This window comes from Sorex araneus, chromosome 2, assembly GCF_027595985.1.
Source record: "Sorex araneus isolate mSorAra2 chromosome 2, mSorAra2.pri, whole genome shotgun sequence".
Classification (NCBI taxonomy): Eukaryota; Metazoa; Chordata; class Mammalia; order Eulipotyphla; family Soricidae; genus Sorex; species Sorex araneus.
The window spans coordinates 284,112,693-284,123,046 of record NC_073303.1 but is presented as its reverse complement, the minus strand read 5'-3'; the positions used below and the strand labels follow the sequence as shown (position 1 = coordinate 284,123,046).

Genomic DNA, 10,354 nt, shown 5'->3' with positions numbered 1-10,354 from the left:
GCGCTCCCGGCCCGGCGCCCGCCACGTGGCACCCGGCGGCGGCGGCGGCGGCTCCTCCCAGCGCGCGGCCGGGCCAGCCGACAGCACGCAGCCGCCCGCGCCGCCCGCCTCCTCCCGGCCGCCCGCCGGCGGCCTCCCGGGCACAGCGAGGGGGAGCTGCCCGAGCGCCCTGGACCCGCGGAAGGGGCGGGCGGCGCGAAGCCGCCGTAACCGCAGCCGCCGAGCGGAGGCAGGAGGCTGACCCGGCCGCTTCCTAAGTGCGGTCAGGCATCTCGTGACCGCGGCGGGCGCCGAGGGCCCCGCGGGGGGAAGGGAGGGAGGGCCGGGGCCAGGAGCAAAGCAGGCGGCAGCCCCCCGCCCCCACCCGCTGCTCCCGGCTGCAAGCCGGCCGGGCCGTGCGCGCAGTTAAAAAAAAAAAAGCCAGCCTGAAACCGGGGGTGGGGGGGTGGGATTGGAATGATTCCCCACTTTCCACCCCGGGGCGTGCGCTCCCCGCCCGGAAGGGCTGACCTTGGCCTGGGGGTGGGGTGGGGTGGCTGGGTGAGCGCTGGGGCTGGGCTCCCAGCCCGCCGCCCCCCTCGGATTCCTAGCCCGGCGGGGGCCGGCGCAGGGGGCCCCCCCCACACACGCACACGCACACGCACACACACACACACACACACACCCCACACGCAGCGCGCGCCAATGAGCCCCGGCCAGGCGCAGGGGGCGGGGTTTTCCCAGGCTCGAGCACAGCAGCTGCTATTTACCTTCTTGGCTTCTCCCGGCGACCGGGAACCAGCCCCCGCGCTCCGCCGCCCGCCGCCGGCCCCCGCCTCCCCGCCCCCAGGGCGCGCGCGCACACACTCACACACACGCACACACACATCCTCCCCGGGCCCGGCCGCAGCCGCGGCGGCAATAAAACATCCTGGCACGTGCTCGGGCTCCAGGCGCGCCCTCGCCCGCCGGCTGATGTCAAACTGCAGCTCGGCTGGTGGAGCCCTTAAAGGGCCCGCGCGCGCGCGCCGGCTGCGGAGGCCGCCCCAGTGGCCTGCGGGGCGAGGAGGGGACCGACGGCCGCCACCGCCCGCCCGCCACCTCGCCGGGCCGCGGAACCGGAGGCCCCAGGGTGGAAAGGGAAAGGGTGGCGCGGGCGCACGCGTGTCCCCGAGGCATGGCCATCAAAGCCCCCCTTGTTCATCTTTCATTTGCAATTCCATTTCCTCTCTGCCTAGTTGGAAATTATTCTGATTGTTTCCGGGGGAGGGGGGCTGCGATGGGGGGGGGGGGTAAACGGGTCTGCGGAGCAGGTGGGGTGGGAACGAGAATCAAAGCCCACCTAAGTTTTGGAAAACCTGCCCGTGTAAGGCAGAAAGCATTCCCCCCCCCCACTCCCGATTTCTCCATGCCAAAATTTAAAAAGGCATTTTTGTCTTTTTTTTTAACGTGACTTTCATTCACACACACACTGCAATGAATGAGGGGAAATCATTTAGATGTACACCCTTCCACCCCACCCCCCTTTAATGACCACTACTTTTTAATCCCTATTCTAAATTTTATAGATATTATTTTTAAAAAAAAAGCGCAACTGGGGTCAAAGCAGCTCTAACACACACACGCACACACGAAATAAACAGGAAAGTCCCTAGCACCCAAAGACACAAACTAGAACAGAGCCAAATGCGGCCAAGGGAAAAAAAAATCTCTAAAGCAAAACCCAGCAAGGAGAGTAGCAAAGGGTTAAAATCCTTTTGATTGACGTTGTAGCCTCCGGTGCCCCGGGCTCAGGCGCGCGCCATTGGCCGCCAGGCCTTGTGCCTGGCGGCCAATGGGGGGGCGCGGTCCTCGAGCGGTGCCGCGTGTCTCCTCCTCCCATTGGCTGAAAGTTACTGTGGGAAAGAAAGTTTGGGAAGTTTCACACGAGCCGTTCGCGTGCAGTCCCAGATATATATAGAGGCCGCCAGGGCCTGGGGATCACACAGGATCCGGAGCTGGTGCTGATAACAGCGGAATCCCCCGTCTACCTCTCTCCTTGGTCCTGGAATAACGCTACCGATTTCTAAGTAGCCAAAAAATATAATAAAGCTTCGCTTGCTCAGTAGCTTTATGAAAGTCTCAAGTAAAGGGGACGTAAGCAAAAAAAAATTTGTGTGAAGAACTCCAAAAATAAAATCTCTAGGGATTTAAAAAAAAAAGAAAAGAAAATGCCAGCTGATATAATGGAGAAAAATTCCTCGTCCCCGGTGGCTGCTACCCCAGCCAGTGTCAACACGACACCGGATAAACCAAAGACAGCATCTGAACACAGAAAGGTAAGGGCAGTATCTGTGTATTTCTGCAGCCCCAAAGAATTTAGACGGGGTGGGGGTAAGGGTCCTCTCGCTCTAAAACCGAAAGGTGAAATGGCAGATCCCATGGGAACTCAGGATCTTATTTTTTTCTAATTTTCTTTTACAGTCGTCAAAGCCTATCATGGAGAAAAGACGAAGAGCAAGAATAAATGAAAGTCTGAGCCAGCTGAAAACACTGATTTTGGATGCTCTTAAGAAAGATGTAAGTGGGGCATGGTCTTTTATTTTAATTAAAAATAAATAAGATAGCATGTATTAGTTACTAAAAACGAGCCCCCCCGCCCCCGCTCTTCCCCCCCCCCGCCCCCGGCTCCACCTCCGGCCGGCGGGATAGTCCCCGTCAGTCCTGCGCTCTCTGAGCCCGGAGTCGGGAAGTCGGCGGGCGCCACGGGAGGAGGGGGTTGGGACCCCTCCCCCCCAGCATTCCGAGGCCACTGGCGAGAGGTCTTACTTTTCTCCCGGGCTTCCTCCTCGGTGCAGAGCTCGCGGCATTCCAAGCTGGAGAAGGCGGATATTCTGGAAATGACAGTGAAGCACCTCCGGAACCTGCAGCGGGCGCAGATGACGGGTAAGCGCGACTGGCCCGCCAGTCCCCCTCTGCGGGCGTCCCCCTCTCGCCCCGCGGTGATTTCTTCCAGACTTCCGCCCGTGGTTGTGAGAGGCATTCAGCTACATTTTACTGCTTTGGCTCACTCTTGCGTTCCCACGGTCTGGGGCTTATTTATAGCCACAACTCCAAGTTGTTACTGTTCCGGAAAGGGAGGGAGAGAGGTTGTAGTGGGCGCGGGCTGCAGGCGCCTGGGCACTGGAGGGATCGGACTGGGGAGAGGGGGGCGCGAAAGGAGTAAGAACCGTGTCGGGCTTGAGCCGCCTGCAGCCTGGGGGTCATCTGTTTTAGCACTCGACCATCCCCCATTAGCGGGGGGGGGGAACGAGGCTCGGCTGGAGGGAGGGCATTATCCAAGGTCACTTCGCGCGCAGAGCTTTAGGGGGGAGGGGGCAGTTCTGGGGCTGAGGATGGTTTAAATGCTGTGACCAGGAAGGGGGAGGGAAGGAGACTCAGGTCCCCAAGCTAGCCGGGAGGAGGAGGGTTAGGATGTCTTTTTTTTTTTTAAAACCCACCTCGTAGCCAGAGGCGAGCCCGCGGGTGGCGGTCAGGGGGAACCCCGCGGGGACCTCCCAGGGCGGGAGGCGGCGGTGGCGGCGGCGGGGCGGCGGCGCCAGAGCCCTTCGGTGACCCTGTCCTGTCTCCTTTCTGCCCGGCAGCCGCGCTCAGCACAGACCCGAGCGTGCTGGGGAAGTACCGCGCCGGTTTCAGCGAGTGCATGAACGAGGTGACCCGCTTCCTGTCCACGTGCGAGGGCGTTAACACCGAGGTGCGCACCCGGCTGCTCGGCCACCTGGCCAACTGCATGACCCAGATCAACGCCATGACCTACCCGGGGCAGCCGCACCCCGCCTTGCAGGCGCCGCCGCCTCCCCCGCCAGGACCCGGCGGCCCGCAGCACGCGCCGTTCGCGCCGCCGCCGCCGCTCGTGCCCATCCCCGCGGGCGCGGCGCCCCCTCCCGGCGGCGCGCCCTGCAAGCTGGGCAGCCCGGCTGCAGAAGCGGCCAAGGTGTTCGGCGGCTTCCAGGTGGTGCCGGCGCCCGACGGCCAGTTTGCCTTCCTCATCCCCAACGGGGCCTTCGCGCACAGCGGCCCCGTTATCCCCGTCTATGCCAACGGCGGGACCTCCGTGGGCCCCAACGCCGTGTCTCCGTCCAGCGGCCCCTCGCTCACAGCGGACTCCATGTGGAGGCCTTGGAGGAACTGAGGGACACAGGCCACCCCGCACCCTCCCAAAATCCTCCCCCCCACCTTCCATTTTCTTTCCTTGGGACACTAAACAGGAAACTTGGACGCTGGGAGAGAAGAAGAAGAGGACTTTTGTGATTTTAAGTGGTTATTTTGTTATTTTTTTTAATTTCTAAAAAAGTTACTTTTTGTAGAGAGCTGTATTAAGTGACTGACCATGCACTATATTTGTATATATTTTATATGTTCATATTGGATTGCGCCTTTGTATTATAAAAGTTGAGATGACATTTCGTTTTTTACACGAGATTTTTTTTTATGTGATGCCAAAGATGTTTGAAAATGCTCTTAAAATATCTTCCTTTTGGGAAGTTTATTTGAGAAAATATAATAAAAGAAAAAACGAGTGAAGGCTACTGTCTTCTAAGATCATTTCAGAGTATGTTTATTAAAAATCAGTCTCTTGGCCAGAATTTGAATGACAATAGTCTGAGAATTCAGTTCGGACTCTTTCAAGAACTTTCTAAAAATACTCAACCCTTTTACCATCCTACCCAGAACTCAATTCTGCTTGATTTGAAAAAAGAAAAAAAAAACCCCAAAACCATCTGACAGGGTTCCCCTGATCATTTATGATGAAATCTCTTGAAGGGATCCAAATATGTCTAAAGGATTGTGCTAGTGTAAGGCATTCCCTGCTAGTTCTACCATCTCCTCATAAGCAAAGTTAATGAATGGGAACTGATTTCATTCGTGGATCCAGGGCTATGAGGAGTTGGGGGGTGGGGGTGGGGGTTGCAGAACCCCTGCCTGGTAGCCCTACAGCATCCAAAGTAAAAAGTCTAGCACAGCTGCTTCCAGACTTAAGGTGTGCAGTTCCTTGGTTATAGTCAGCACTTTGGGTGCTGCTAGACATTCCCTTGCCCCAGCGTCCAAAAGTTTGAAATGCCTCTCTGCACCCTCTTCAAGCAAGCTGAGAAGGTCAACAGATTCCTTCTGCCAAGGGACAGCTAGTTAGACTCCCAAGTGGAGCCTGAGCCCACATGATTAACACCAGACATATGTTTCTGATAAGTTTCTGAGCTTGGCTCTAATAGAGAAAGCATGTGTGGACCTTGCTGGCAGGCACACAGGCCATCTTCCCCTTTTTATACAAACAGCAAGCGACCCCTTCGCTTGGTCATGCCCCATTTCCAGGCAAGATGTGGGCTCCAGATAGAAGCAAAAGGGTTGTCTCAGGTTTCAGCTCACATAACCCTCCTTAACAAGTCCTAACTCAAAGCGGACAGCTTTAAACTGTGCCAGGATCTGCAGGGAATTTCTTCCAAATCCCATCACAAAGGCTTGTCAGATTTTGTCAGATTTGGCCAGGTGTTTGACTGCATCCAGGTGTTGGGGAAATGAAAACCACGAGCCCAGCGAGACCAGACACATCAGCGCGCTGTGTGGGTCTGGCGGGCGCGCCCTCCTCCCAGTCCGGACAGTCCTCCCCGCCTGCCTCCTCCCTCCTCCTCCCTCCCCTCCCCCCTCCCCCATCTTTTAGAATGGCTTCTGGGAGAAGGATGAGGCGGGAGAGATCAATCTTTGAAGCCTTCCTAACAAAGATAAAGCCAACGATTTTCTGTCTTGTTTCAAAAGCTTTACCTCTCCCCCGCCTCGTTCCAGCCTTTCCCACAGGCCGGCATGGAGAGCGGCTGGATCCTCGGAAAGACCCAGCTGACCATCACTCCTCAAATACCTACAGCCAGGGGGAGAAATTAAAAAAGAGTGTTTAAAAAATTTGGCTCCTACTTGCCTCGTTTGGTGGAGTGAAAGTTGTCCAATACACCCCCCTCCCGCCCACCCCCCACAGAAATATACACAGATATTCCTTTCTACATGCTTCCTCTCCCCTTTAAACACAAATGGTAATAACAATCGTTCTATGAAGACACCAGCTCAAGCTCAAATGCTTCTTTTTGTAAACCTGTCCTCTGGCTCCAGCAGAAATCCTTGCCGGACCCAGCAGAAACAATCAGACTTCAGGCTTTTCGGTTTTATTTTTAAGAGGATAGAATCCACACAGATAAAATGCACACAGATAAGCAAGCAATTTGGGGAGAAATTTCTTTGTCCTTGCCTGTGTTGAAGGTGAACAGCTGAAAAAGGTACCCCAAGGACCACCCCCACCCCAAATACCAAACTATGGGGCCAAAGGAGTGGCAAGAAATGCAAAAGCAGTCTGCATGTATGGCAGGTTGAAAGTGGAGTTGATTTTCAGGTGTTTGGGTTTAGACTGTTACCCAAGGCATTTGTTTCTCTACAATAGAGGGGGAGACCCTAAGGCCGCGGTGGGGATTTTCGAGTTCTTGCACCAACTTCACATTGTCACTTTGGATGAGTCATTTCCCCTCCTCTGAGACATTTCCAAGCGTGTAAAAAAAAAGAAAGAAAGAAAAGAAAAAGAGAAAAGAAAAAAAAAGGAGTGTGGGGGGGGGTGAGTTCTGGGACCCTGTGCCCTCCTGCACCCCCAAGGCTGTTTCTGGCGTCATTAGGCAAAGCTTCAAAGTCGCCTCCCTCCAGCCCCACTCCCTGCCCCCATCCCGGATCCCTGGGACCCGGCCTAATTATGCGGCCTCGGGGCACACCCAGCAGCCCTTCCCCCGCCGCGGGCAGCGCCGGGGCCACTCGAGAGATAAGTCCGGGCTCCGAGCAGCACGCCCGGATGCGGAACCCGGGCCTCCGGCGCTGCGCGCATTAGCCTCTCAAAGGAGACCCTCGGGGCCCCGGCCCCCCGCCGGCCCCGGCCGCATCCGGAGCGGGAAAAGGCGCTGAACTGAAAGGAGGCGGGGGATTGTGGCGGGGGGGGGGGGCTGGAAAGGGAGCGTAGGGGTGGGGCGCGGGGGGCGGGGGCGGGGGACTCCCCTGAATCGGGGCAGCAGCCCGTCTGTGCTGGGCGCTGCAGAATGCAGGTCCCCTGCCCCCTTCACCCCCCCTCCACTCACCCCTCCCGCCCCCCCCACGTGCTTTTGGAGCGTGGGGCACCCCGAGGTTAAGCCGGACCCCCTCATCGTCACCACTGTCGCGGGAAACCTGTCATTAAAGTCAATTAACTTTTCCCACACCCCTTGGCCGGTAACAACCCGCTGCTAGCTTCCTCCCCGGCTCCTAAGTGCAACCAGATGGGCGGCCGCGCGGCCCCCGCCGGCGGCGCGGCCCGGGGCTGGCCGGGAGGCGGCCGCGGCCCCGGGGCCCCGCGCGGGCGCGGGCGCGGGCGCGGGCCAGGGCGGCCCCGCGGCCAAGGTGGTTTGCCTAGCAGGCCCGGCTGCTTTCTGGCAGGAAATGAATAGCTCCCAGATGAGCTCAGGCAACCTGAGAGGTCGTGAGAACGGCTCGAACCCCCGCCTGTGCAGCCGGCAGCCTGCCAGGCGGCGGGGGGAGCGGGCGGCGGCGGCGGGAGGCCGGCGCGGGGGGGGGGGGGCGGGGGCGGAGGCGGGAGCCGCTGACACACGAGCCCGCGCCCGCGCCCGCTGACAGGCCGGCAGCCGCCCGCGCCCGCGCCGCCCCCGCTTCCCCCGCCGCGGGCCCCAGCGCCTCCCAAGCAGCAGGCCCGAGCCGCAGAAACGCGGCCGCGCCGCCCCGCGGGGCCGGGGGGTGGGGCCGCCTGCCAGTGTTTTTCCAGTTCCCCGGGTAGCTCCCGGGCGGCGTTCAGAAGTCGGGGAAGCTGGGCTGAGGCCAGTGTCTTGCGGGGTGGGGGGCGGCGGGAGGAGGAGGGAGAGGGGAGTTGGGGTGGGGGGGGTCGCTGCCTGCTGGCCGCCTGGCCTGCCGCGCCTTGCAAGAGTCAGGCCCAGGAGGGCTCCGGGGTGAGCTAGGAGGGAGCAAGAGCAGGGGTGAGGTGGTGGGAGGCGGGGGGGTTGGGGGGGTCGCAGCTCATAGAAGCGCTCCAACAGCAGCTCCGGGCTTCTTCAAACTCCAAATGTACACCGGGGCTGGTGGGTCTGCACCTGGCCGGCCCGGGTTCGATCCCTGGCAGCCCACACGGTGCCCTGAGCATGGCCAGGAATGACCCCGGAGCTCAGGGTGTGGCCCTAAGACCCCCAAACCAAAAAAAATACTTGCATCTCTGGTGGGGAGTTTGCTCAAAGGGCTGAAGTTCATACCTGGCGTAGGCAGGGCTCTGGGTTCTATCCCTGGCACCACATGGTTTCCTGCCTTGGGTCCTAGCACCCCTGGGGAAGTGCCCCTGCACCTCCCCGCCAGGGGTGGAGGGCTTAAAACTTTCTTCTCATGCCCACCACCACCACTACCACTTCCTACCAAGTGGCCAGGAACAGCCCTCACCCCCAAGAACCACAAGGCCCTGCCCTCGCTCTGCTCCCAGGCCAGCCAGGGAGAGACCAGGGAGTGACTCATCCCCGGGCTGGGTGAGGTCAGTGGCAAGAGTGAAGTTTAAACAAAGGGCACCTGAGAACAGAGATGAATTCTGCTCAGGGCAGAAACCAGGTAAGTTTTGCAGTGAGCTGGCTCTCCTGGCCGGGCGGTGCAAGATGAGTTTAACAGGAAGAGAGAGGGAAAAAAAGAAGGGGGTGGGGGAAACAGCACAGAGCTTGGGGGAAATTTCAGGAAATTTCGTCAAGGACCTTGTATGGAAGCTTTTTAATATATAAATGGGTTTGGAGCTGGGGAGATGGCTCAGCAACCCTGGAGGACTACATGCGGGAGCCCAGATTGTGACCTCCGAACCTATGTTCCCTCCGGTACTGCCAGGAGCAAACCACACACACACACACTCACACACACACGTCTTTGGAGTTAGCAAGTATGCCTTTGCATGTGTGAGGTCCTGGGTTCAATCTCTGACACTGCAAAGGGGGTGGGGGTTGGGGGAAGCTCTGAATTGCCTGCTTGCGAGACCCAGTTAATTACCTAACTTGCCTGTGCTCCTGCAAGGCAATCAGTGGCCCCCCCCTCCACCTCAGTTTTGTAAGTCAGGCCTCCCTGGGTAGTACGTCATAGGATTCTGGAGTGAAATGAGTCCGTGTGCATAAAGCATTAAGCACCGTGCTTGGGACATAAGCCGAATGTTCTGTTTGCTGCACAGCCACAGTGCAGGTGTTCCCCAAGCAAGAGACACACCGTGCCAGGCCTCTGCCCTGCAATTTCAAATTCTGCTTATAATTGCAGCCGAGGGGCCAGGACCACTGCTTCTTTCTTATTCATACTTCTCCACATATTCATGCTAGAATTACTGCACAAAGCACCGTGGGGATAAAGGGAGACAGAAGTATCTTCGGATACAACTTTCTCGGTCTAGGAGATGAGACAGTTTTCTATAAAAGAAAAAGCAGCAGGCCGGAAAGATATATCCCCTGTCCTGTCTTTGTGTCTTCAAGACCCGGCCCCGTATGTTCTCTGAGCAAGAGTAGCACTGAGCATCATTTGATGAGCACTGAGCTAAGAGTAGCTCCTGAGCATCATTTGATGTGGCTGAAAAACACAAAGTAAAATAAAGAATAGAGAAGCTTGACCATGTATCTCACTTACTTGTCTTGATGTTTCTCTGCCTGCCTACTTGGACGCCAGGAAGCCTGTGTTTTCTCCCAAACATATACTTCTCTCTCTCCTCTCTCATCTTTCTAAATAAGTTTCAACAAAACCTACCTAGAAGAAGAAGAAGAAGAAGAAGAAGAAGAAGAAGAAGAAGAAGAAGAAGAAGAAGAAGAAGAAGAAGAAGAAGAAGAAGAAGAAGAGGAGGAGGAGGAGGAGGAGGAGGAGGAGGAGGAGGAGGAGGAGGAGGAGGAGGAGGAGGAGGAGGAGGAGGAGGAGGAGGAGGAGGAGGAGGAGGAGGAGAAGAAAATAATTCTCTCAGTACCATGAAAGAGAAGAGGAGTCCTGTGTACTGATAATACCAGAGGAGGTCACAGGTCATAACAGGTCACATTTTGGTCCTCCCAGTTACAACTCATTCTTGTAAAAGAGCACTGGCCCTGGATGGGGAGTGAGGGTCTCCTAGTTCCATGCCGTGCTCTACCTGCCGGAACCAGAAGTCCCCGAAGTCCATTTTGACTCCGAGTTCTGTGGTTCTCAGGCCTCTGGTTTCTTCAGTTCGATGCAAGCTTTGTGGCTCGAAGAACCTCTCTCTGGCATAGTTCAAAGCTTATAACCAAGGTCCTGAGTCCTTTTCCAGCCGAGTGTTTTCATCTGCTGTTCAAGATGCAGAGACAGACCTGCAGGGGTAGGTGGA

At 57.5% G+C, this 10,354-nt stretch overlaps 1 protein-coding gene across 1 annotated transcript; it reads left to right on the top strand.

The window, feature by feature from the left end:
• The first annotated feature begins 1,922 nt into the window (after positions 1 to 1,922).
• Positions 1,923 to 4,542, top strand: HES1 (hes family bHLH transcription factor 1). The gene is made up of 4 exons (XM_004602987.2): positions 1,923 to 2,297; positions 2,443 to 2,538; positions 2,817 to 2,904; positions 3,603 to 4,542. The coding sequence occupies exons 1-4, from the start codon at positions 2,190 to 2,192 to the stop codon at positions 4,148 to 4,150; spliced, it is 840 nt and encodes a 279-aa protein (XP_004603044.1). The 5' UTR covers positions 1,923 to 2,189; the 3' UTR covers positions 4,151 to 4,542.
• Positions 4,543 to 10,354: the final 5,812 nt, after the last annotated feature.

Bases quoted from the DNA above. Each gene is read 5' to 3' on its own strand.
- HES1 (XM_004602987.2), top strand. From the start codon at position 2,190: ATGCCAGCTGATATAATGGAGAAAAATTCCTCGTCCCCGGTGGCTGCT. The intron at 2,298-2,442 runs GTAAGGGCAGTA...TTTCTTTTACAG, and splicing joins CAGCATCTGAACACAGAAAG to TCGTCAAAGCCTATCATGGA. The intron at 2,539-2,816 runs GTAAGTGGGGCA...TCCTCGGTGCAG, and splicing joins TGGATGCTCTTAAGAAAGAT to AGCTCGCGGCATTCCAAGCT.